The sequence below is a fragment of the Apteryx mantelli genome, chromosome 12, assembly GCF_036417845.1.
Source record: "Apteryx mantelli isolate bAptMan1 chromosome 12, bAptMan1.hap1, whole genome shotgun sequence".
NCBI classification, from domain to species: Eukaryota; Metazoa; Chordata; class Aves; order Apterygiformes; family Apterygidae; genus Apteryx; species Apteryx mantelli.
In genome coordinates this window covers 11,922,129-11,942,780 of record NC_089989.1, presented here as the reverse complement: position 1 = coordinate 11,942,780, position 20,652 = coordinate 11,922,129, and the positions used below count along the sequence as shown (strand labels likewise).

General features: G+C 42.0%; 1 protein-coding gene across 1 annotated transcript; it reads left to right on the top strand.

Moving 5' to 3' along the window:
- Positions 1–373: 373 nt before the first annotated feature.
- WDR82 (WD repeat domain 82) lies at positions 374–20,219 on the top strand. The gene is made up of 9 exons (XM_067303201.1): positions 374–586; positions 6,852–6,949; positions 10,704–10,770; positions 10,976–11,075; positions 13,037–13,153; positions 13,985–14,140; positions 14,618–14,687; positions 15,903–16,045; positions 16,565–20,219. The coding sequence occupies exons 1-9, from the start codon at positions 426–428 to the stop codon at positions 16,592–16,594; spliced, it is 942 nt and encodes a 313-aa protein (XP_067159302.1). The 5' UTR covers positions 374–425; the 3' UTR covers positions 16,595–20,219.
- Positions 20,220–20,652: the final 433 nt, after the last annotated feature.

Here is a 20,652-nt window from a genome sequence, read left to right as displayed (position 1 = left end):
CGGCAAGGGAACGGTGACAGCCGCCCCAGGGCGGGAGGGGAGGCGCCCCTGCTGCCACACTCAAAATGGCCGCCAGCCCCCCCAGCCCTGCCCTTCTCTATCCCAGCAGGCCGCGCGCGCCCCCCGCCGCTCTCCCACAACGCCCCGCGGCGGCGGAGCGCCCCCCTCTTCCCACAGTGCCCCGCGCGCCGCCCCCTCCCGTTCCCGGCGCAGCAAGATGGCGGACACAATGAGGAGGAGCCGCCTCTCCGCGGCCTGACCGGGCCGAGCCGAGCCGGAGGGCGCCGCCCGCCCCGGCCCGCCGCCCCCGCCGCCTCCGCCGCGCCCCGCCGCGTCGCGGGGCCGCGCCCGGCCGCCGCCCGCCGCCGCGGGGCCCCGTCCGGCTCCCCGCCGCCCCGCCGCCCTCGGCGCGGCCCGGCGGCGGCATGAAGCTAACGGACAACGTGCTGCGGAGCTTCCGCGTGGCCAAGGTCTTCCGCGAGAACTCGGACAAGATCAACTGCTTCGACTTCAGCCCCAACGGCGAGACCGTCATCTCCAGCAGCGACGACGACTCCATCGTGCTCTACGACTGCCAGGAGGGCAAGTGAGTGCGCCCCCGTGCCCCTTCGCCGGGCCCGGGGACCCGCGGCGGCGGCCGGGCCCTCCGCGCCGGCGGGGCTGGGGCCGCGGGGCGCCGCTGCCCGTGCGGGAGGGGGCTCCCGGGGAGGCTGCGCCCGATCCTCCCCGGGGCGGCCGTGCTCCTGAGCGGGAGGTGGCGGGGCTGGCCGCGGGCTGCTGAGCTTCGGTTGTGTCATTTCTTCTTTCCTGTTGTCGTTCTAAATTTAGGCTTGTAAATAGAGCTGCAGTGATGCCTGACAAGAAATTTTTATAAATGCTTGAGGTGGGGCGCAGAGATGGGAGCGCTACAGTCCTGTCAGTTTTGTCCACTTGTCTTTGCTTGTTCTCTACATAGATTGGAGCTAGTGATGTTATTTGGGTGTGAGAGCGTTTTCCTAGGCATGAGAACTAAATATTTCTTAAGCTAAGGATTTTGAATCTGGTCACAGTTTCAGGACTCGATATTGTTACGGGTGTGCAAACTGACTTCTTGGACTTATCCGGGTTTAAGTCTCAGTAAATAAAATAGAGGCAGTTGCTGTGAACAATGTACAGATGTGCCATTTAAAAAAACTTAGTCCAACTGTGACTTCTTGGTTAAGTATTTAAGCTTAAAGGTGAAGCTGGCATGGTGTGTGTTCACAATAACTTCCAAAAGCTTTATGGTGGCTTCATTAAAATGTAGTTCCTAAATTGTGTCTGGGAATGTTGTGCGTGAAGGTGATCCTCTGTGTTTTAAATCATTTTCTCTAATTACATTTTTATCTATGAAGCACAGTTAAGATATGTGTGTGATTTACATGTATCTTCAGAAATTGTCCAAATTCATATTAAAACAATTAGGATGTTTATTGATTGATCTTATTTAACATTATTAATGAATTATTAATGGATTAAGATGCATTTATTTCTCATTGAGCAGAGTTGTGCAGTTTATCCTTCTTTCACTGTTCACACAATCCTTGTCCCATCTTTTGGATAAAAAACAGTAATTTGCACAGCGCTTGAAATGTCCTCTTGTTCAATCAGAGGATGCAAATATGCAAACAAGGTAATCAGTAACTTTTGTCATTTGTGTCTTGGAATGTCTGCAGAAGAAGACCATTTGTATTCTATATGAGTTGGACCAAATTGAGCCAAATTATGTCACTATTCCAATGAAAACTTGGTGTTTGGATAATTCAGAGTTGTTTAAAAAATTTATTTGCATGTTTACGATATTGATTTTTCAGTAAAAGCTGTAATGTGCAGTAGAGAGGTGGTCACTGAGCCTGGAATTGAGCCTGGTAAACCAAAGAGAGTTGGTCTTTTGATATATCATGCAGTAACAATTTTAAAAGCTGAGAATGATGCAAAGAAAAGCTCTGATTGCAAATAAGTCATTGTGTGTTTGGCGCGAGAATGTGTTTGGCTCTTTTAAATTCTTTTAAATTCTTTTAAATGAAGTTTAACTTTCCTGTTGGTGTAGAGATGTGCTTTTGAGATTTTTTTATTTTTGAAAGTCTTGGGGAGATGAAAGTAGGCAGCATCACATTCGTGTAACAAATGAAAGATAAAGAAGATGCAGTTTGTAGGAAAAAGAATGAATAGGGTAGGGCAGCAATACAGGAGTGAAAGATGCATTGCTTCGGAGTACAGGGAGGTAGGTGTGTCAGTGTTGCCTATGTTTTGTAGTAAGCCTGGTATTCCTAATCCTTCTGCTTTTTCAAGCAGACCGAGACATTGTACTTGTTTTGTGTTAAAGACTGCATTCTGCTTATTCTCTTTATTTTGCAGAATTTTTATTGTACGTTGTTTTATACTTCTGTTTGGTTTGCTTGCTTTACAAATTAACATCCTTGCTGCTTCCTGATACAGTGAACTTTAATTTGAAATGAGTTCTTATTTGTATAAGAACAGGTAATGTAATATGGATACTGTCTGCCATGGATAGTATTCTAGATCCTAATTACATACAATAGTAGAAGGGCTGAATGATGTTAATGCAGATACTACTGATTCTTCCTCCCCTTTCAAACTTGTAAAGAACAATTTGATGGGTTGGAAGGCATTTGATCCTTTCATTCCTGTCTCCATCTAGTTCTGATGTATGCTTTACAGTGAAAGGATTTGCTTTGATTAAGTTAGACATAACAGATCAATGGTCTATTACTGCAGTGTTACAGGGCAATAAGAGCAGTTTCAGCAAGGTAGCCCATGTTTCAGGATGCATTTCTCTAGCGGCTTTAAAATTAATTTGAATGTTGCTCACGTACTATCAATTGACTTAAAACTATAAGTGTGATTTTTAGAGGTGTCTAGGGATGAAGGGCACACTTTTTTCTCATCTTAGAAAGTTTTAGCTGTGAATTACTTTGTCACAGGAGACTCATGTGGAGATGAAAATTGAATTTGTGAATGATTATTGTTGTGATGTGGTGGAATTTGGCAGATTCCAGCCTATAGTTTAATTTTTTTCTTAATTAAGCCAATGTTTTGTGGGTCTGGATCTCTCACCTTCTTATATGTATCATTCCTAATGAATCTAAGGGCCAGCAGGAGAAAGTTTCCTGCTTGCTGGGTTTCAGTATAATGAGTCCTACTTCAGCAGAGGGTGGCCTAAATGGTAAAACTTTTCCCGGTGTAACAGTGGAAAATTTTGGACTTTTTTGTTTTCTTTTATTAGGAGTTCAGCTGATAGACTTAGCTTAAAAGTGCAGCTTTGTTTAGTTACACTGTAAGTATGTACTTGCCTGGTCTACTTTGCTTTGCCATACCTTAATAAACCATATTGATAAGAAAATCATCTTACCCTCAGATGGGCTTGCTTACACTGGTATTTCCATTTCTAAGTGTGTCAGGACAGTTTAAATAGCTGTGCTTAGCCAAGAAATGACAGGATAAGATTCTCTACTTGAAACAGAATCCCTTGTAGTTTATATAGGGAACAAGCTTGAAAAATTAGTGTTACTTTTTCATGAACATACAATAATTTTGGAGCTGAGATTCCACTTGTATTTCCAAATGTGTCAACAATTACACTTGGGATTTCAACCCACTGTGCATCAACAAGTAACTTCAAAATGGACTGGCTCAAAGCATAACCAAGAGGCTTACCTACATCCGTTAAGGCTGAAGAATGAACTCTGAAAACTTTCAGAAGAAAATCTTATGTTGGGGTGTACAGCAGTCCCTGACTTGGAACAGGGAGCTCGTGGTTGCAAATTTTGTAACTCTGGTACAATATGTTGGTGGTCTAGCAAAGGTTTATTTAGCTTGTATTTTAGTATATATCAATTGTATGTTATTTATGCTCAGACCAACTACTTTGATTGGGAATTGGGCCTTTACTTCTGTCTTTACAGCTTCTAAAATTGCTTTGGTGATACTGTATCTGGATTCTAAGTGTAGTGTGGCAGTAGGATTTAATATTTCTCATTCTGGAGAGCACTGATTTATCTTGACACCTGCTTAACTGCAGTATTCAGTAAACATATTGGTGAGCCTGGTTTGGTGTGACAGCTGTATCTGTTCTAGCTGTAGTGGTTAAAACCAAGGCACAGATATTACTTCTTACCAACCTTGACCATGTTTTGTTTATTCTTTATAGCAGGCTTGACAGTTACCTTCTAAAGCATTTTACTTTGGGGATATTGCTTGGTTTGTGAATGGGCTGGATATATTAACCTTAAACTTGGGCTTATGTTTAGTGATGGTGATTTGTTTAAAAAATATGCAAAACTTGGAGCTTTCCTTTTTGCGTGTTTAAATAGTAAATTATAAATAGACGGTCTTGTGTGCAAAGTGACATGCTTCTGCTTTTACCAGCTTCCATGAAAACTTCACCTTTCTGATGAAAATGAAAAAGTCACTTTCCTTCTCTTTGGTAAAAGTTCTTTTGTCTGTTTCTTGTTCTCCTTAATATCTTTATGTATATTCTTTAATAGTTGATGTCTTTGACTCTTTGGAATTGCCATCTGTATTCTCAGGTTTTTAAGGGATTGCCCCTCCTTAGTTAAAAATGAAAAAGTTGTCAAGGTTTTTACTACAGTCGTTATTTTGTCTTTTTTGGCTAATTAAACTGTTTCTTAGCCCAAAGGTGTTGTATCTCTGAGTTCTGGGTACTGCCAGGAAGATGACTCCAAGGGCTCAGCTTGAGGAATACTTCAGTAACTTTGTCTGTTATTTTACTCCAATAGCTAATGAGTTCATCTCCGCTGCAGCAGCAAGCACTCATACTCTTGATCCTCTCTCTGCACTGCTGACTCACTCGCTGACTCTGTTCTGGATCAGTCCACCTCGCTTTCTCAAGACAAGCTGCCTGTACTGCCTGCCCTCAGCAGCATGGATGCAGGCTGCTTGAAACACTTAGCCTCGGGGCCAGGCTAAGTCTGTCCGTGTCCTGTCGTTTATCGGGATAGGCATAGCCATTATCAGCTAATCAGTCTGGTGTCATCTCCTTCTTCCTAACTGATGTCTCAGTTGTGTTAATCAGTTTAGCTCTTTCCAGTTCATTTTTGTTCATTCCTCTGTATAGTCTCCCTCACCACCAGGTTTATGCTGCTGTACCTGCAGCTGTGTAGTTGGCATTTGCTGTTTTTGTTTGTAACGGGTTTCCCAGTAAGCTGTCTTTTTTCTCCTGAATAGAGCTTCTGAGCTTTAAACTTTCCATTGATAAGGAAGAGACAGACCAGGCATGAGTCTTGGTATTTGTTTAATAAATAAGTAAATTGAATTTGGTCAGCAGGACAGCTGAGGTAACTGCAAAGAGCAGTATGGGGAAGTGTATCAGATATAATATTACAGAATTTTGGTTTCTAAATTTAAATTTTATTTTAAAGCACATACATTTGTGTTTTCAGTCTGTAGCATGTTTGCATCTGCAGAATTTTTGAAACTTTGATTTAAAAGTTTATTGGAAGGAACTGAGGAAGAACCTGTCGAGATTTGGAGTAAGTGGTACAGGCGGCGTAGAGTATTTAATTACATTTACTCTATAGACTTTCAGTTATTGGAAGTTTGGTCCCAGCAAGTTCATCCAAAGGCTGGCCCTATGTCTTCTGCTGTTTAAGAATTAATCTTTAAGAATAAAAGACTATTTTTGTTCTAGTACAAAGAGTCTCCAACTCATGCTCATGTTTGGGTGTGCCAATTTCAGGCTAATGAAAACAGGGAGAGAAAGTCAAGCATCTTAGAAACATCTTGCCTGAGGGTGTAGTCTCAACTATTCTTTTGGCAGCAGTTTTGGATTAAACTGCTCCTGCTGTTTGTTTCCATTCTCATGCTGTCCTCCTCGGTTTGCATCAATACAGCTTTTTACGGAACTGGGTAATAACCAGAGTTAGGAATTTCTAGATTAAAAATAGCTTTGGGGAGGCAGGGAGAATTGTATTATTTCTAACCTTGATCGGTTTCCCGTGGTAGTTTGCTGCCCAGCTTCAGAAACTGCTCTGCTGCCACAGCTGAGGAAGAAAGGGGAAGGAGGGTGGCGGAGAGCTTGCACCGCTTAAGCAGGCACTGCTGCTGAAAGATGTGCTTATTAAACTGCTACTTTTAAGTTTACTTTGCAATTTAAGTGTCTATTACTGCAGTACATCACTTTGTTACCAGGCCCCTAAAAATCCAGTTTTGTATGTCTTCGTAACTCTCATTAGAATGTCTTTAATTATATCACATCATGTTACATTTGAGTTTTATACTTTAACTAAGGTTGAGATTTGAGTATAATTATCCAGCAGTTTGAGAGTCTCTCCAGTGCTTTTAGACTAGTGATATGTACATGGTTGTGTTCATAACAAAAAGCCCTAGTTCTGAACCAGACACTCTGGTCTAGGTTTTGAACAAACAGAAAACACAAAGACAATCCCTGTCCCCAAACAAATTATTCTGAATAATAATAAAAAAAAGATAAATTGGAAATTTTGAAGGGCAAGTGAATGATGAGGCAGTGCTGGTTGACATTAAGGGCTCATTAACCAAGCCCCTCCGACTCTTTATGGTAGACATCATGGGAAAAGGAATTTTTGAAGGAGGCTAATGAATTTTGGAGGTGTTGTAGGGAACTCTTCAAGCCTAGGGACAGTCTTGGAGAGAGCACAGAGGTGCTTGTTTGAAAATTAAATACAAATGGTTTTCTTTCCTTATATGAAAGCATCTGACTACTTCAAATGGTCTAGTAATATATTAATGAAAACAGACGTTGTTAGTGTGGTGAGTCTCAGTTTGGGCTTTTTGTTGCAGTGAGTGCAACTATTTCTGCTTCCTTCTGGCAGACCAAAGAGAACACTGTACAGTAAGAAGTATGGAGTGGACCTCATCAGATACACGCACGCTGCCAACACCGTGGTGTACAGCTCCAACAAAATAGATGGTAAGTGATCTGCTGTAGTTCAGCATATTTAATCTCTCTGCACTTAAATTACATGCCCAGATAAATAGAAATAAAGGGCTGGAAAGAAATTTACAGCAACCTTTAGGTGATAAACGTGCTGTCAGAGACAGAGGACTTAATGTTTGACTCCAATGCACAGCTCAGTGGTATTCCCTAGAGGATGCTAACACTAGTCTTGTTCAGTGCTATAAAAACTAAGGGATTAAACGCTGTTAGTGAGATACAAGTTCTGTTCTCAGCTCTGCAGTTTGTTTTGATGTTTGATGCCAGTGCAGCCAGCCAGCCTCAGCGCCTTGCTTCCTCTCATGTGAGATGAGGAAGAAGGAGCATGTGCCCAGAAGTTGGGCTATACAGATAGCTTTGTCTGGTGCATTTCCTAGTTCATTACAAAGAATGGGAGGTATTCTTCCTCCTGCTTATACAGCAGGATGTTCAGGTAACTCAGCAAATCACCAGCCAAGGCTAGAGTAGGTCACAGACTTCTTCCGATACTAGTTTTGCTTCTGTTCATTTGCCCCATTGCTTTTTTCGTGTAATAGGTATAGGCAAACCAACTGTTTCCTTGCCTTTTTTTTATGGTCACTGTCTGTGGTAACTACATTCTGTAAATCAATGACCTTGAAGGACTTCTAGAGCTTCATGGGAGGCTTTCTATTAATGAATGCATTTATTTGAGTTTGAATTTAAAATTCAAATTTAGCAATTTGCACAGATAGGTTCATTAATTCTTCTATACAGTAATACTTCTTCCTAATGTTAGAACCAACTGCTGCTAATCACGACTACAAATTTTGTCTCAAAATTGTTTTGTTGTAGTCAGTGTCTTACAAAATTCTTCAGTGAACAAGTCTCTGTCTTAGTACAGCACTTAGTTTTTATAAACAGGTTTTAACATGGTATTTGTAAACTCATTTGTTTCTGGAAATGTGGTTCTATTTTGGTTTCTTCTATTAGAGTTTCACAGTAAAGGTACTGATGCTAGTAGTGGACAGAACATTGCTTTGTGTGTGTATAAGGTTGCTTAAGGAATTTTAAAAGGGGTGAATATTTAATAGAGAATATAAATTTGGAGAAGATGGAGATTAAGAGTTAAGAAGTCAGGTTATACTAGAACAAACCAGGCCCGAAACTGCAGAAGCAAGAAAGTTTCCCACTGATTGAGATTTAGTGGTATAAAAGGATTAGAAGTGTGACTGGAAGTATTTGCTTTTTTTTTTTAAGTCTGTTTCACAGCTTAATTGTTATATTTTATTAAGGTATTACTTTGTTACATAGCAATTATGACTTGGTGGTTAAACGCTTTCTAATGCTATCTTAAATTGAGGGTTTTTTGCTATAGGCATTGTAAAACCTCTGAGGAACCAGAAGTTAAGAGTGTTCATCCTTCAGATTAGCATTACTATAAATATTTAATGAGAATAAAAGAAAATGTGAAAATGTTTGTTGCTTGTACTAACTGTACGCCTAACGGACCCCTATAAAATGCACTGCTAGTTCCAGATACTCTGTAGTGTCTACTATATGCAATCTTGGGCAAGGTGCATTATATTTTACCTACCTTGCAGTTACCAGAAGGGAAAATTAAGCCAGGTATATGTTATAGGAGCACTGACACTTGCTCCCAAGCATTTGGTGTATGTTGGAGTTCCTACTGAGTCAGTTATTTCTGAAGAGTTTCTCAAGACCTTTGAACCCAGCTCCTCGTGCCTGATTCCAGGCTGAGGTAGTAGTTTGTACAGTTTGAGGGTCTATGATACCACCCGGTACAGGAGATAACTGTACAGGCCACTGCCTTGCCTGGGACAGAGCGCTGCCGGCGAGAAGGATCACACAGCTGCACTCCCCCAGTGCTTCCTCTTAACAAAAGAAGATGAAGGTCTGCATGGATACTTCTGAAACCAGGTAATGACAGTTCTTGCAGGAAAAATGAGATGTGCTTTAACAGCATGCTTGGAGCACACCGGTTCTAGTCATGTTGAGATGTGAAACTAATTTTTGTGGATTTATCTTTTGGGATAGTCATTTAACGTCACTGAGAGCCTTCTAGAATGGTGTGTTGTCAGGATTATGTTTCCCATTTGATCAGTTGTCCTTAATTTTGTCGACAAATATTAGAGGATAGTGCAGAACTCTGATCTCAGCTGGTTGGGAAATTTCAGGCAAAAATGATAATTTGAGAGGTTTTTTCACAGAACCCAAATCTTGCAGAACAAACCTTTCAAAAAGTCCCAAACGTTCTAGCCCTTACGGCTGTGAAAATGCTCCGTGCATATTGCCTGCTTGTTGGCTCTTATTCTTCACAGTCAAAAGTAGAAATGTCTTTTTTCCCTTAATTTATCTTTGGAGCTTCGACAGTACTTGTTGATAGAGCAGTAAGCAGTCTAGCTCAGTGCTGTTTGGTGCAGGTGCATAATGCAAGTCTCTTCCATCCAGCAGTAGTGTCCTTGCAAATAAAATTAGAGGGAATTTTGCTGATGTTGTTTTTCTGTTAGTCTTTCCCTCTGAAAACTGCTTTCAGATGTCAGAAATTTAACTTATGTTCTTCATGTTTCATCACTTGAATACGCATGCAGGTAAAGATTAAAAAGTGCCTTCTTTTTTTTCAGTGAATTAAGCTTATCCTTCTGTCCCCTCTCAAGGTTTATCTGTTCATGTATAAATGCAGAGAATGCATAAAGGCGTTGATTATTAGATAAAAGAACTTCTCTGCTTGAGACTTGTTATTTTTTAGTGTTCCTGTCCTGGCTTTGAAGCCTGTATTCTATCTCCTTTCTGGCTGAATGCTAGAATTCACACATTTCCTATGATTATTGTTTAGCTGGCAACACATTTTCTGCATGACTGTGCTGGTAGGACAGCAAGCTGCATGCGGGAAAGCAAAAAAAAAGTGGTGGTATCAACTTTGTAAAATCCTGATTTTGAGAGAATGATGGGAAAAAAAAAACTTCTGATGCTTTAATTTGAGCAACTTTGAAATTAACTTACGTAATTTGCTACTGGAGCGAGTCCAGCAAAGGGCTACTAAGATGATTAAGGGACTGGAGCATCTCTCATATGAGGAAAGGCTGAGAGAGCTGGGACTGTCTAGCCTGGAGAAGAGAAGGCTCAGGGACAGTCTTATCAATGTGTATCTGAATGGAGGGTGTAAAGGGGATGGGGCCAGACTCTTCTCAGTGGTGCCCAGCGATAGGACAAGAGGCAATGGACACAAACTGAAACACGGGAAGTTCTGTCCGAACATGAGGAAAAACTTCTTTACTGTGAGGGTGACAGAGCACTGCAGCAGGTTGCCCAGAGAGACTGTGGAGTCTCCATCCTTGGAGATATTCAAATGCTGTCTGGACAGGGTCCTGTGCAACGTGCTCTAGGTGACCCTGCTTGAGCAGGGGGGTTGGACTGGATGATCTCCAGAGGTCCCTGCCAACCTCAACCATTCTGTGATTCTGTTAAAACTTGCATGGCAGTTTGCCTGCAAGATGTAATATGTCTTCAGACTGTGGGAAATATCCTTCCTGATGCTTGATTTCCTCTTTTGGCTTTGGAAACCAGGTTGTTTTATGTCTGTTTCTAACTTAATCCTGTTTCAAAGTCAGACCTGAAATCAAGGGACCAGGCCTGCTCTCTGTGGCAAGATTCTGTTGCTGCCAGGTGCAGGTTTACCTGTGTAACTTGCTTTTAGATAATGTTATACACATGGTGTAATAAGGCTTATGTTTTATGCTTATGGTTTCAGATACAATACGATACCTCTCACTGCATGACAACAAATACATTCGATATTTCCCGGGGCATACAAAAAGGTAAGATGAGGCCTGCAAACAGTACAGGAGAGATCGAAATAATGGTTGTAATGAGCATGAATTGGGTTAGACTCAATTTAGTCTGGTTCTCTTTTTGTAGAACGGTATTCATGGGAATTACGAACTTGTATGCAACTGTTGGGCTAGATGTTGCATCATGAACTCCCTTATATGTCCCTGATGCACGTGGTCTTTTGTGTTACAGAGTGGTTGCCCTTTCAATGTCTCCAGTGGATGATACTTTTATTTCTGGATCTCTCGATAAAACTATTCGGCTTTGGGATCTCCGCTCTCCAAACTGCCAGGTAGGATATCAAATTCATGGGCATGTTTTTGTGCATTATGAAACGTTCTTTCAGTTAGAAGGATGTGCAGCGGCTGTGTGCTTGTTACAAAAACAAAAATACTGCCACGCTAACGTATGCTGCTGAGTTAGAGTTGACACCTTCCTGGAATGCTGAAGGAATCATGCTCACGAATCCCTATGAAATATTTGTAACATCACTCACTTTCACCCTTATCTCTGTGTTGGAGAGGCACTGGGAAGAGTGAGAGGTAACACCCAGAGCTGATGAAACAAGAGAAGAGCTGGGTGTCATCAGCTTGTTAGTCACCATGCAGTGAGTGTTCTCCCTTAGCAGGCATCTCTCCTGGGTTGGGAATGGTAACAGAAGGGGTGTTGTGAGATGTATTTTATTTGAGTGTTCATAGTGTCTTTGTGCTTAAAATCACCATCTTAATGCCATTAAATTTGATGAAGAAATTGGAGGTCTAAAACAACTGCTGTACAGTCTGCCCACCCCTTGCACCACCTTTGTTGTTCGTCAGACCCATTTGTGAGCAGAGTTAATTTTTGAACAAAGCAAAAACCTGTTCATTTTTTGTTTATTTGTTTTGCTGGAATAGTGTGGGTGTTTTTTTTTTCTTTTAGTGGAAGCAGGCTTGCATGGGGTGAGAAAGTACTGTTGTACTCGTTGTACTTTCACTGTATTCTCCCTTCTCGCTGGGACCAAGTTGCTTGCAAGAGGGCCAGTTACTGATTCCAGCTGATGCAACTGTAAATGCAAGAGGAAAAGTTACATTTCTTGCAAAACAATTTGGTTTGCCTTAAAAATAAGCTTTTTTTTTAACTAGAAATCTTAATTCCGCCCTTCTCTGGGAGTATGCCCTAAATGAGTTGCTCACCATTTATTCTTGCCAGTGTGTAAATTTGCCTTGTGATGACTCTCAGTGTAGGAGTTGCAACAGATAAAGCTGTAAATTCAGTGGCAGTCCTGTGATTTATGCTAATGCTTAAAATTGTAAGCGTAACAGAACTAGGACTTGCAACTAGAAGCTGCATCCAGCAAAGTTTGGGAAACAGGTTCAGGAAGTGTTGCTTGTAATTATCAATTTGCCCATGAGATGGCAGCCGTCGTACATTTAAGCAGTAGAGTGGAGTCACAGCTGTCTTGCTTGCAGAGGGTGATGAGTATTAGCTAGCTTACTGTCTAGTCTTGAGAGACTTCAGGGGAAAGAAAGAAAAGACAAGTAGTAAAGTCTGAAGAACAGTATTTCAGAAGTGTAGAAACTTCTTGAGTGTATTGTTGATTTAATCAGGAATGTGTTCTTATAGATGCGCGTGCAGTTACATGAAGACATTTGGCTAACACATAAACCTGCCTGTCAGTATACAGAAAGTGATCTATTTTGTTGGCTTTTATCAAGTGTTCCCAAACCTTTTCTAATATGTGAGTTAATATGAAAAATTGACATTAAAAATAAGCATTGATATTAATGTTTCAATTCTAATACATAAGGTCTGTTGGCTTCCAGAAGGTATGGGTTTGCATTAAACTGGCATGAAAAGTTCAACAGTGGTGTTTAGCAGAGCTGTTTCTACTCATTTCCAAGATACTGTGCTTTTTTTCCTCTTTCATAACCATAATTGATAGCCTGTTGCTATCAATTCTAGCAGCAGTGTTTTGTGGAACTGTCCAGTATGGTTACTAATACAGCCATGTCATCCTCCCTTCTCCGTGTACTTTTTGAGTGGGTGACAGCTCTAATGAGGTCTTGATTTGTTTCGACATAAACATTTATCATTACAGCAGACTCTGAAGCTCTGTGTGATAACCTGGAGTGATCAGGGTTGCTTTTTGAGAAGCTGACCTCTGAAACTTTCTAAAACTCTGGCTGCTATCCTGCTCACAGTGGGATCAAAGGGTATTGTTAGAAATGTGAGCATCCATTTAGTGAAATAAGTTGTACTGCTTTTACTTTCTAGGGTTTAATGCATCTCCAGGGGAAGCCTGTGTGTTCTTTTGACCCAGAGGGGTTGATTTTTGCTGCTGGAGTCAATTCTGAAATGGTGAAGCTTTATGATCTCCGCTCTTTTGACAAGGTGAGATATGCTAGCTTCATTTCTTATGCTTTTTAGCTTGCAAGAAGTAGTGTCTAAATGCGCTGCTCAGAGTCCAGATTTGTTTGAAACATCCCACAGTTTACTCCATATAACCATCTGTGTCACCACTAGCTGTCACATGGGACTTTTCGGTAAGTATACATCTGTTAGACAGAGGCAAGTCCATGCTGTCACCAGATCCTGAAATCCACTCTTGGACCAGTGTTCAAGTTTACTTCAGCTCTCTAAACTCTTTCAGACCCCTGTTCGGAGGTGGTGGTGGTTGTTGTTTTCCTTGCTCATTATTCTAGAAGAACACTAGGAAAGACAGACCAGGATCATTGGGTGGGCAGCTGAATTGGCTAAGCGCTGAGCATAGTTTGTACCATAGATTAAAAAAGTCAGATGGCAATAACACCAGCTCAAGCTCTTAGTCTAGCTTCAGTTGGCGGCCTTGTTTGAAAATGAAAACTTAATCCTACCTTAAATTTCTACTGTTGGATGTAGTAGGATTGAATTCTCTTGTCACTCGACTGGCAGTGAACCAGGGTTTTGTGTGCCATCTCCCGTGGGAGTATGTGATATTGAAGTACCCTGTGTTGGCTATGGAAAGCCATGGGTTCATACTTCTTTTTGAAACCTATACGCACAGTGGCAGATTATTGCTATGACATTTTTTTTTTGTCTGGTAGCTCGTGCTCTTCTGTCCAATAAGTGTATTCAGCTTTCTTCTTAAAATCTTAAACTTTTCCTTTGCTAAAGGTAATAGACTCTTATTAGCAATGGTGCATATGGAGTCTGTCATTTCCCCCCCTTTTTTTTTCTTTGAAGGGTCCATTTGCTACATTTAAGATGCAGTATGATCGAACATGTGAGTGGACAGGTTTGAAGTTCAGTAATGATGGCAAACTCATCCTTATATCGACTAATGGAGGGTTCATTCGACTGATTGATGCCTTTAAAGGAGCCGTCTTGCATACATTTGGGGTGAGCTCATTTTTTGTGTTACCTGCTTGAAACGTGGTGCTAGGTGCTCATTTGGGATGATGTGAACCCAGAGACAAACAGATAAGATGTTCCTTTGCGTTCAAGGCTAGGTCTCTGTCTCCCTTTCTGTTGCAGTGGTACAAAGGTCTGTGAATGACATGGTATGGATTTCAAAGGGGGCTTCTAAACATACTATGTGGCTGACTGGTCGTCTGGTTTATCTTGATCTTAGGGCATTTTTTGAAACTCTGTTTCCACTTTAAAAGCTCGTGCTGTATCTCTTCTTTGTACAGGTTTCTGTTTTTTCATCAGTGAGGAAAAGCTAAATTTAGGCATGTTATCACCAAAAAGCAGTAGTCCTCCTGCCCCTATCTGCACTCAGAGCTCTGCAGTGTCATTAGAGGGAGTTCTGCCCTTTGCTTGTGAGGTTGTTGTGAACACAGTCTCTACTACGTGTTCTCCTGTCTTGTGCCATAGGGATACAACAATAGTAAGGCTGTCACGCTGGAGGCATCGTTCACACCAGACTCTCAGTTCATCATGATAGGTAAGATATTCTTCTTAGAATTTGAGTGCCCTGAAACTAGGTGTGTTGCCTAGGACTAAAGCAGTGTCTCTGGGAAGCAGAATATATCTAAATAATACAGTGCAACTCGCAGCTTTTTTTTGCTTTACCAGCAGTTTTCTCTCTCTTTGGTAACTTACTCAATATCTTCTAGAATGAAGCCTATTTTATGACTTCAGTGAAATGTAAATGAGCCTGAAAGACTTTTATTTTTCCCTTGTATATGAACACTTCTCCAAAAAAGATAAGCTGGCAAGCTATTGCTGTGCTTGGAGGACTGTCACATATTCTAGATCAGTGATGCTCAACCTGTGGCTAGGATGGGCTCATACACTCTCTCTGAAGGCGTTTTGGAACTGTATGTTGGGGCCTGTCCTCCGTTACCTGACCAGCCAGGCACATGTCTGTGCTGAGGCTGCTGGTCCCACAGCCTGATGTGTTCACCTGCCTAGCAGGGACATCCCTGCGCTGGTGACATGCTGGGGTAGCTGCATTTTGGTCATGTGGCTCTTGTAAATCCCCGTGTTTGTGGAACAAGTTCTGTTTAACCCTTGAAAGAAGCAGCAGGCATCAGCCTGATGGCTCACAGAGTGATTCCTCTGACCTAGGCACCCATCCTCACCTGCCACAGGAAGGTGGTATCCTGATTCAGTTTTTCCCTGGGCAAGTGATGGTCTTGGCAAAATTCTTTTTTTGCTCTGGCTAAGAACTTTCTGATTATGTCCTTCCAAAAGAAAACTGTAGTGAAAAAAATTCCAAAATGCATACTTCTGTTTGATTTTTACTTACGATTAAGGTGTAACTCGTGCTGCTTATTTTTTTTTCCCTGAAAGGCCAAACAGAGAAATATGGAAGCAGAAGAAAATTCTATGCATTTTTATTAGGAATCCTATTTAAAATGAGACTAAAATAGAGTTAAATTGTAAAAATGTTAAGTACGCAACTTCAGAGCGCATCCTGTTAAAATGAAAGCTTGCAAACGTCATTATTAAAATGAAAAACCTGCTCCACTGAACTGATTTAGGCAGTTGAGGCCTCTAATGGGGCTCCTGCTAGTCAGCATAATGCATTGATATCTGGTTACCTTCAAGCCAAAGCCTTTGGTTTGATTCTGTGCATAACTAGTGAAATGTTCATCTGTGTGCTGGCCTCTCCAATGTATCTTGTGTATCTTGTTTTTTTTACTCATGCCTGCAGGTTCAGAGGATGGGAAGATTCATGTTTGGAATGGGGAAAGCGGGATGAAGGTGGCTGTGTTGGATGGGAAACATACAGGTCCTATAACCTGTCTGCAGTTCAATCCAAAATTCATGACTTTTGCTAGTGCATGTTCCAATATGGTAAGAAATGTGGTTAAATTCCTCCTAGTGCAGTGATGTCCTGACCCTTGCGGAGTAAAGCTGAGAAGGCTCCGGGCTATGCCAATCTCACTGTGTCACTAATGCACATTTCCTTAGGCTTTGGTGAAAGCCAGGTCTGTCTGTCTGTGCTTTGATTGAGCATTACCTGGCAGGTAGATAAGTGAGGCAGCACACTGAGTACTGGCAGACTTGTGTTTGGACAAATACATGACGGTGCAGTGAATGAATGAGCACGCAGAAGCATGAGTTCTTTAGGTTACTATAACATGGCTGGTGTGTTTTCATTTTATGGTAAGAATGGCTTGCTCTGGAGAACATGCAACGCAAACCAAACGAGGATAAGCAAGGACTGTAATCTTAAACTGCTGGGAGGGTGCTTCCTTGGTAGTCTCTGCCTGTATGTGTATGGCAGGGAGCAGCAATCGACTCCTGACCTGTGCTGTAAGGCAGACTTGTATTCTGCTCTGTAAAAGATGCTCTTTTTTTCCTCTTTTGTAGGCCTTTTGGTTGCCAACTATTGATGACTAATTCCTAGGCTGCAGCTGCCATCAGGTGACTTCCATACTGCTAACAGCAGCATACTCACTCTCACAAGAATAGTGTTGGAATTGCCTAGATCTCCTTGACTGTGTTCCCACTCCTGTGTATGTTTCCATATGTCTTACCTTTATTTGCTGCATTCCTTCGCAAGGACTCCTCCACTTGACCTCCTAGTATGTTCAGAAACGGCATGCAACTCTTTCGTACCTTCCAGTCCCTGCCCAGCAGGCTTCACCTGAAGTTGGAATTGGCACAGTATTATTTCTGAGAGCAATGGAGTCTGATTTATTTACAAAATGCTTGTGGCAGTTTTTAAGCTGTAATTGTGTTCTCTCTTCTTTCTCTAAGTGCGCAATGCTGTTGATGTTCCAAGGTGGAACATGCAGTTTTTCCCCATAAGCGCATGTTTTTCACATCTGGGATCTCTTTAGTTTCATTGCAGTCCACAGCCGCAAAGTTTTTCCTGTGCCAAATGTGAACACTGACCGTTTTTAACTCAAACAGTAGATGCTGGATTCTTTTGCAGCTGAACATGTGCTGAAAGAGTGTGTGACTGTAAATATGCATTACACAGCCTGTCATCATTTTTTGGGGTATTTTAGTGTGCAGCAAAACGTACAGGTTTTGTCCACTGTCAGAGCTTGAAGAAGCCTCCTTGCTGTTTGCTGTGCCAGCATCCCAGAGGGCGCACGCAGTACTGAAGAAGTCTGGTCAGTGTCCCAAGCAATAAAGGAGTCTGTCAGCAGGAAGATGGAGAAACCAAACTAAGACTGAAATCAGTCTGCCTGTTTATCTTCCTTATGTATCATCTTGGCTGATCTTACTTGTAAATATTGGGGGGGAGGGGGAGTGTAGTGGGAATGGGCCATATTTTTTTACTTTTAGATATTAAAGAATATGATGTGGGCCAGTATTGTGGGCTGTCTGGGCTGTTTACCTTCACCAATACAGTTTTCCCCTCCTGGTTTGTAAATAAGCTCCATTAAACTCTCCCCAAACTGGGTTTAGACCTGTATCCCTTTTGTTGATGAAACTGGCATGCACAGTTAGTTCCTCATGCATTTTGTTACAGGCTGTGCAGGTTTTCAGTGATCGCATTGAAAGAGCAATGCTACCTTGTCGGATGGAGTCTACAGAATTGAATACAAAATCTTACATGTGGCCGTTGAAGATGCACTCTGGCTTTGCTTTGCTGTGGCCCGGCTCCAAGGAATGCCCCTGCAGGAGATAAGAGGGGAATGCTCCCCTGCTCCAGAGGGGCTTGCTGGGGTACAGTACAACAAGGCTGGCAAGCCAGTCTTCAAGCCTGGTTCCAGTTTCTTTTTCCTGAAGCACTGCATTGATCAGATGCATCCAGCAGTAGGCTGGGAAAGGTTCAGTGTAAACGTGTTGTTCATTGTATTCCTACTTTGCCAAACACTCCTGGTTTTAGTTGCTGGGTCACAGCTTGGAAAGTCTGTTCTTTCCCTCACCTTGTCACGTGTACTTCCCCTCTCCTAAATACAAAAGGTTGGAAAGGTAACAAAACAAACATGGAAATGGGTGTGGTCTGGGTGCTTTAAGTATCAGTCCACACTGGAGAACAGTGCTGTAGGGTTTTACCTTAGGTTGGTGGTCTGGATGTTCCATATTACAGCAAAGTTTCTCAACTGTGGGGCCCTGTATATAATGCAGAGCATGTCTCCTGGGAGAAGTAAATTAGCCTGTAGAACAGCTTCCCTCTGTTTTGCTTTCTCTCGCAATTTTTAAAGCGCTTGTCAGTGGAAATGTTCTATGCTAACGGCTGGGGATGTGGAATGAGCATTTCTTCCCTGCTGGTCCCTTTGAAGTAGTAGTGCATGTTGAGCTGCAGCATGTGCCTGTGACAGGCACACTGTCGTCAGGAGGACTGCTGTGCATGAGGCAGTCTGAAGAACTCAGTGTTTGAATCTGTGGTTGAAGTTGCTGTTTAGGCTTTGTGACTTGCCTCTGCTAGTGCTACTGCATACACTTAGAGCCATCTCTAATGGCATCATCCGTGTGATGTGAGTTTGTTGCCCAGACCGAAGGAGGGAAGGGAACGGCAGACTGATGATGCTTTTGATCTTGCCAAACAGTTCTGCTGTTGGAGCTGCAGATGAGATTCTTCCTGGTGCGTACTGTCCTGCTGTCACCTCTAAAATGCCAAGGGCAAAGGAAGATGGATAGCTCGGTCTTCACTGTTGACTAGGTCTCCAACCACTTCTTAACCTCAATATTGTTGCATTCCAGGCTGCTTGGTGCTGTTTCACCGTTGTCAGTGTTTCTGTAAGCAGTGGTTTGTAACATACAGGTATTTGGGGTTTGTGGTGCATTTTGACGGTTTGACCTTAGCCTTCAGTAGCAAATAGTCTTTCAAGGTTTTGTAAAGTCTATTGCCTAAAAGAAGGGAACAGATAGCCCCCAGCTGTTTTTTTTCTTAACTTTAACAGGCAAGCATTTGGAGGGCTTTTCTTTCTAAAAATGTTCTTCGCTAATGTTTTGAGCTCTTATCTAAGGACTGTTGTTCATTTCTCTTCTGCTTGCAGTGTTGTAAATCTTTGTGCATTGCAGCATGAAATGTTTTTTTTTTAAAAAAAATAAAGATCAAAGTACCAATCTAGAAGGACACACATAGTAAGAACATCAGTGGCTTTCTGGGGTGAAGATAAATTTACAGGTTCATGCACAACACAGCACTAATGCGCAGTTCAAAATTAAACTGAATGCTTTTCCTGGGCCACTTGCCACCCACACAGTGGCAAAGACATCTTTCTCAGCTGATGTAGTGGTGAACATTTCCCATCTGCCTTTAGAAGATGGAAATGTGCCAACTATTGTCAAGAAACTTCAGTACCACTTGTTTCTATAAAATTAGATAGAATTGAAAGGTGAATAAAGGTTTTAGCTTCCAACTTTTACATGCTTCTCTAAAAGCATCAGGACTGCAATTCTTATGCTCTTAAGGTCACCCGGCTAATCAGAAACATACCTCATTAAAAATAGCACTCCCATATCTAACACAGAGTGTCCAACCCTGTGTAAAGCCAAGCAGGAAACAGCTTTCCATTCTCCCCCAAATTTGAGATTTAAAAGATGAACCCCCTGTTCTGCTCTGGGATGAAATAAAGACCTTTCTTCAAAATGGAGGATGTGCTAGACTCACCAGGCTACCCCTGAATAAGCAGCAGTGTTGGCCGAGCAGATCTGCTTGGGTTGTAGGAAGCTTGGGTGTGATTCTCTGAGTTAGTCTTTGAGAGATTGTTTTCAGACTCCCACATCCTTGGTTAATATCCCAGCCTCTGCTCTGGGGGACATGGAAGCAATTGAGTAAAGAAATTTGGAAGCAGCAGTGTATCTTTTCCGATCCCGCTTCTGGCTATATTTGCACTTTAAGAGTCTACACCTTATTTTTTGGTCAGAGGTTAGGGTCCTGTTGAGCCTTTCAGAGAAGCTGTTCTCTTTGGTTGTGAGCTGATATTGTGAATTTAACTCCTAGGTGGTATCTGCCAGATGAGTGTAAATATATGAAGTCAAGTTATGCTTTGTCACAAAATATTACATATGTGGAGAATTCAATGTTGTGGCTGTTATCAATAAATATTTTGTAGACAGATTACCGAGTACTGTAAATTCTGCATTCGTCCAGTGTAATACAAGTTGCTGGTTTCTTAGAGGGGAATGAGAAGAATCATGTATTTTAAAAGCACCTTAGTTCTGGAAAGTCAAAAGTTCTGTAGTGGAAATTGGGATGCATCTAAAGTTATCTCTACATTAATTGCCCATTTTACGAGGATTCTCTTGCCCAGGAATGTACCAGGTTAGGGAAGCAATCTTGTGGCAGCTGCTTGTCTGAGGTATGGTGCCCTTAGATGAGTATTCACAGAAGTCTGTGATGTGGATGTAAGAGCAGAGCCCTTTCTCATCGTGAGGGTGGAGAAATAGCTTTCTGATTTGGAGTAATAGGAGACTTGGGTCATTACACTCAAGCTGCTGTATGGGGGGTGGCAACCAGCACTGAATTAACATGGGGTAAAACCACATGTACG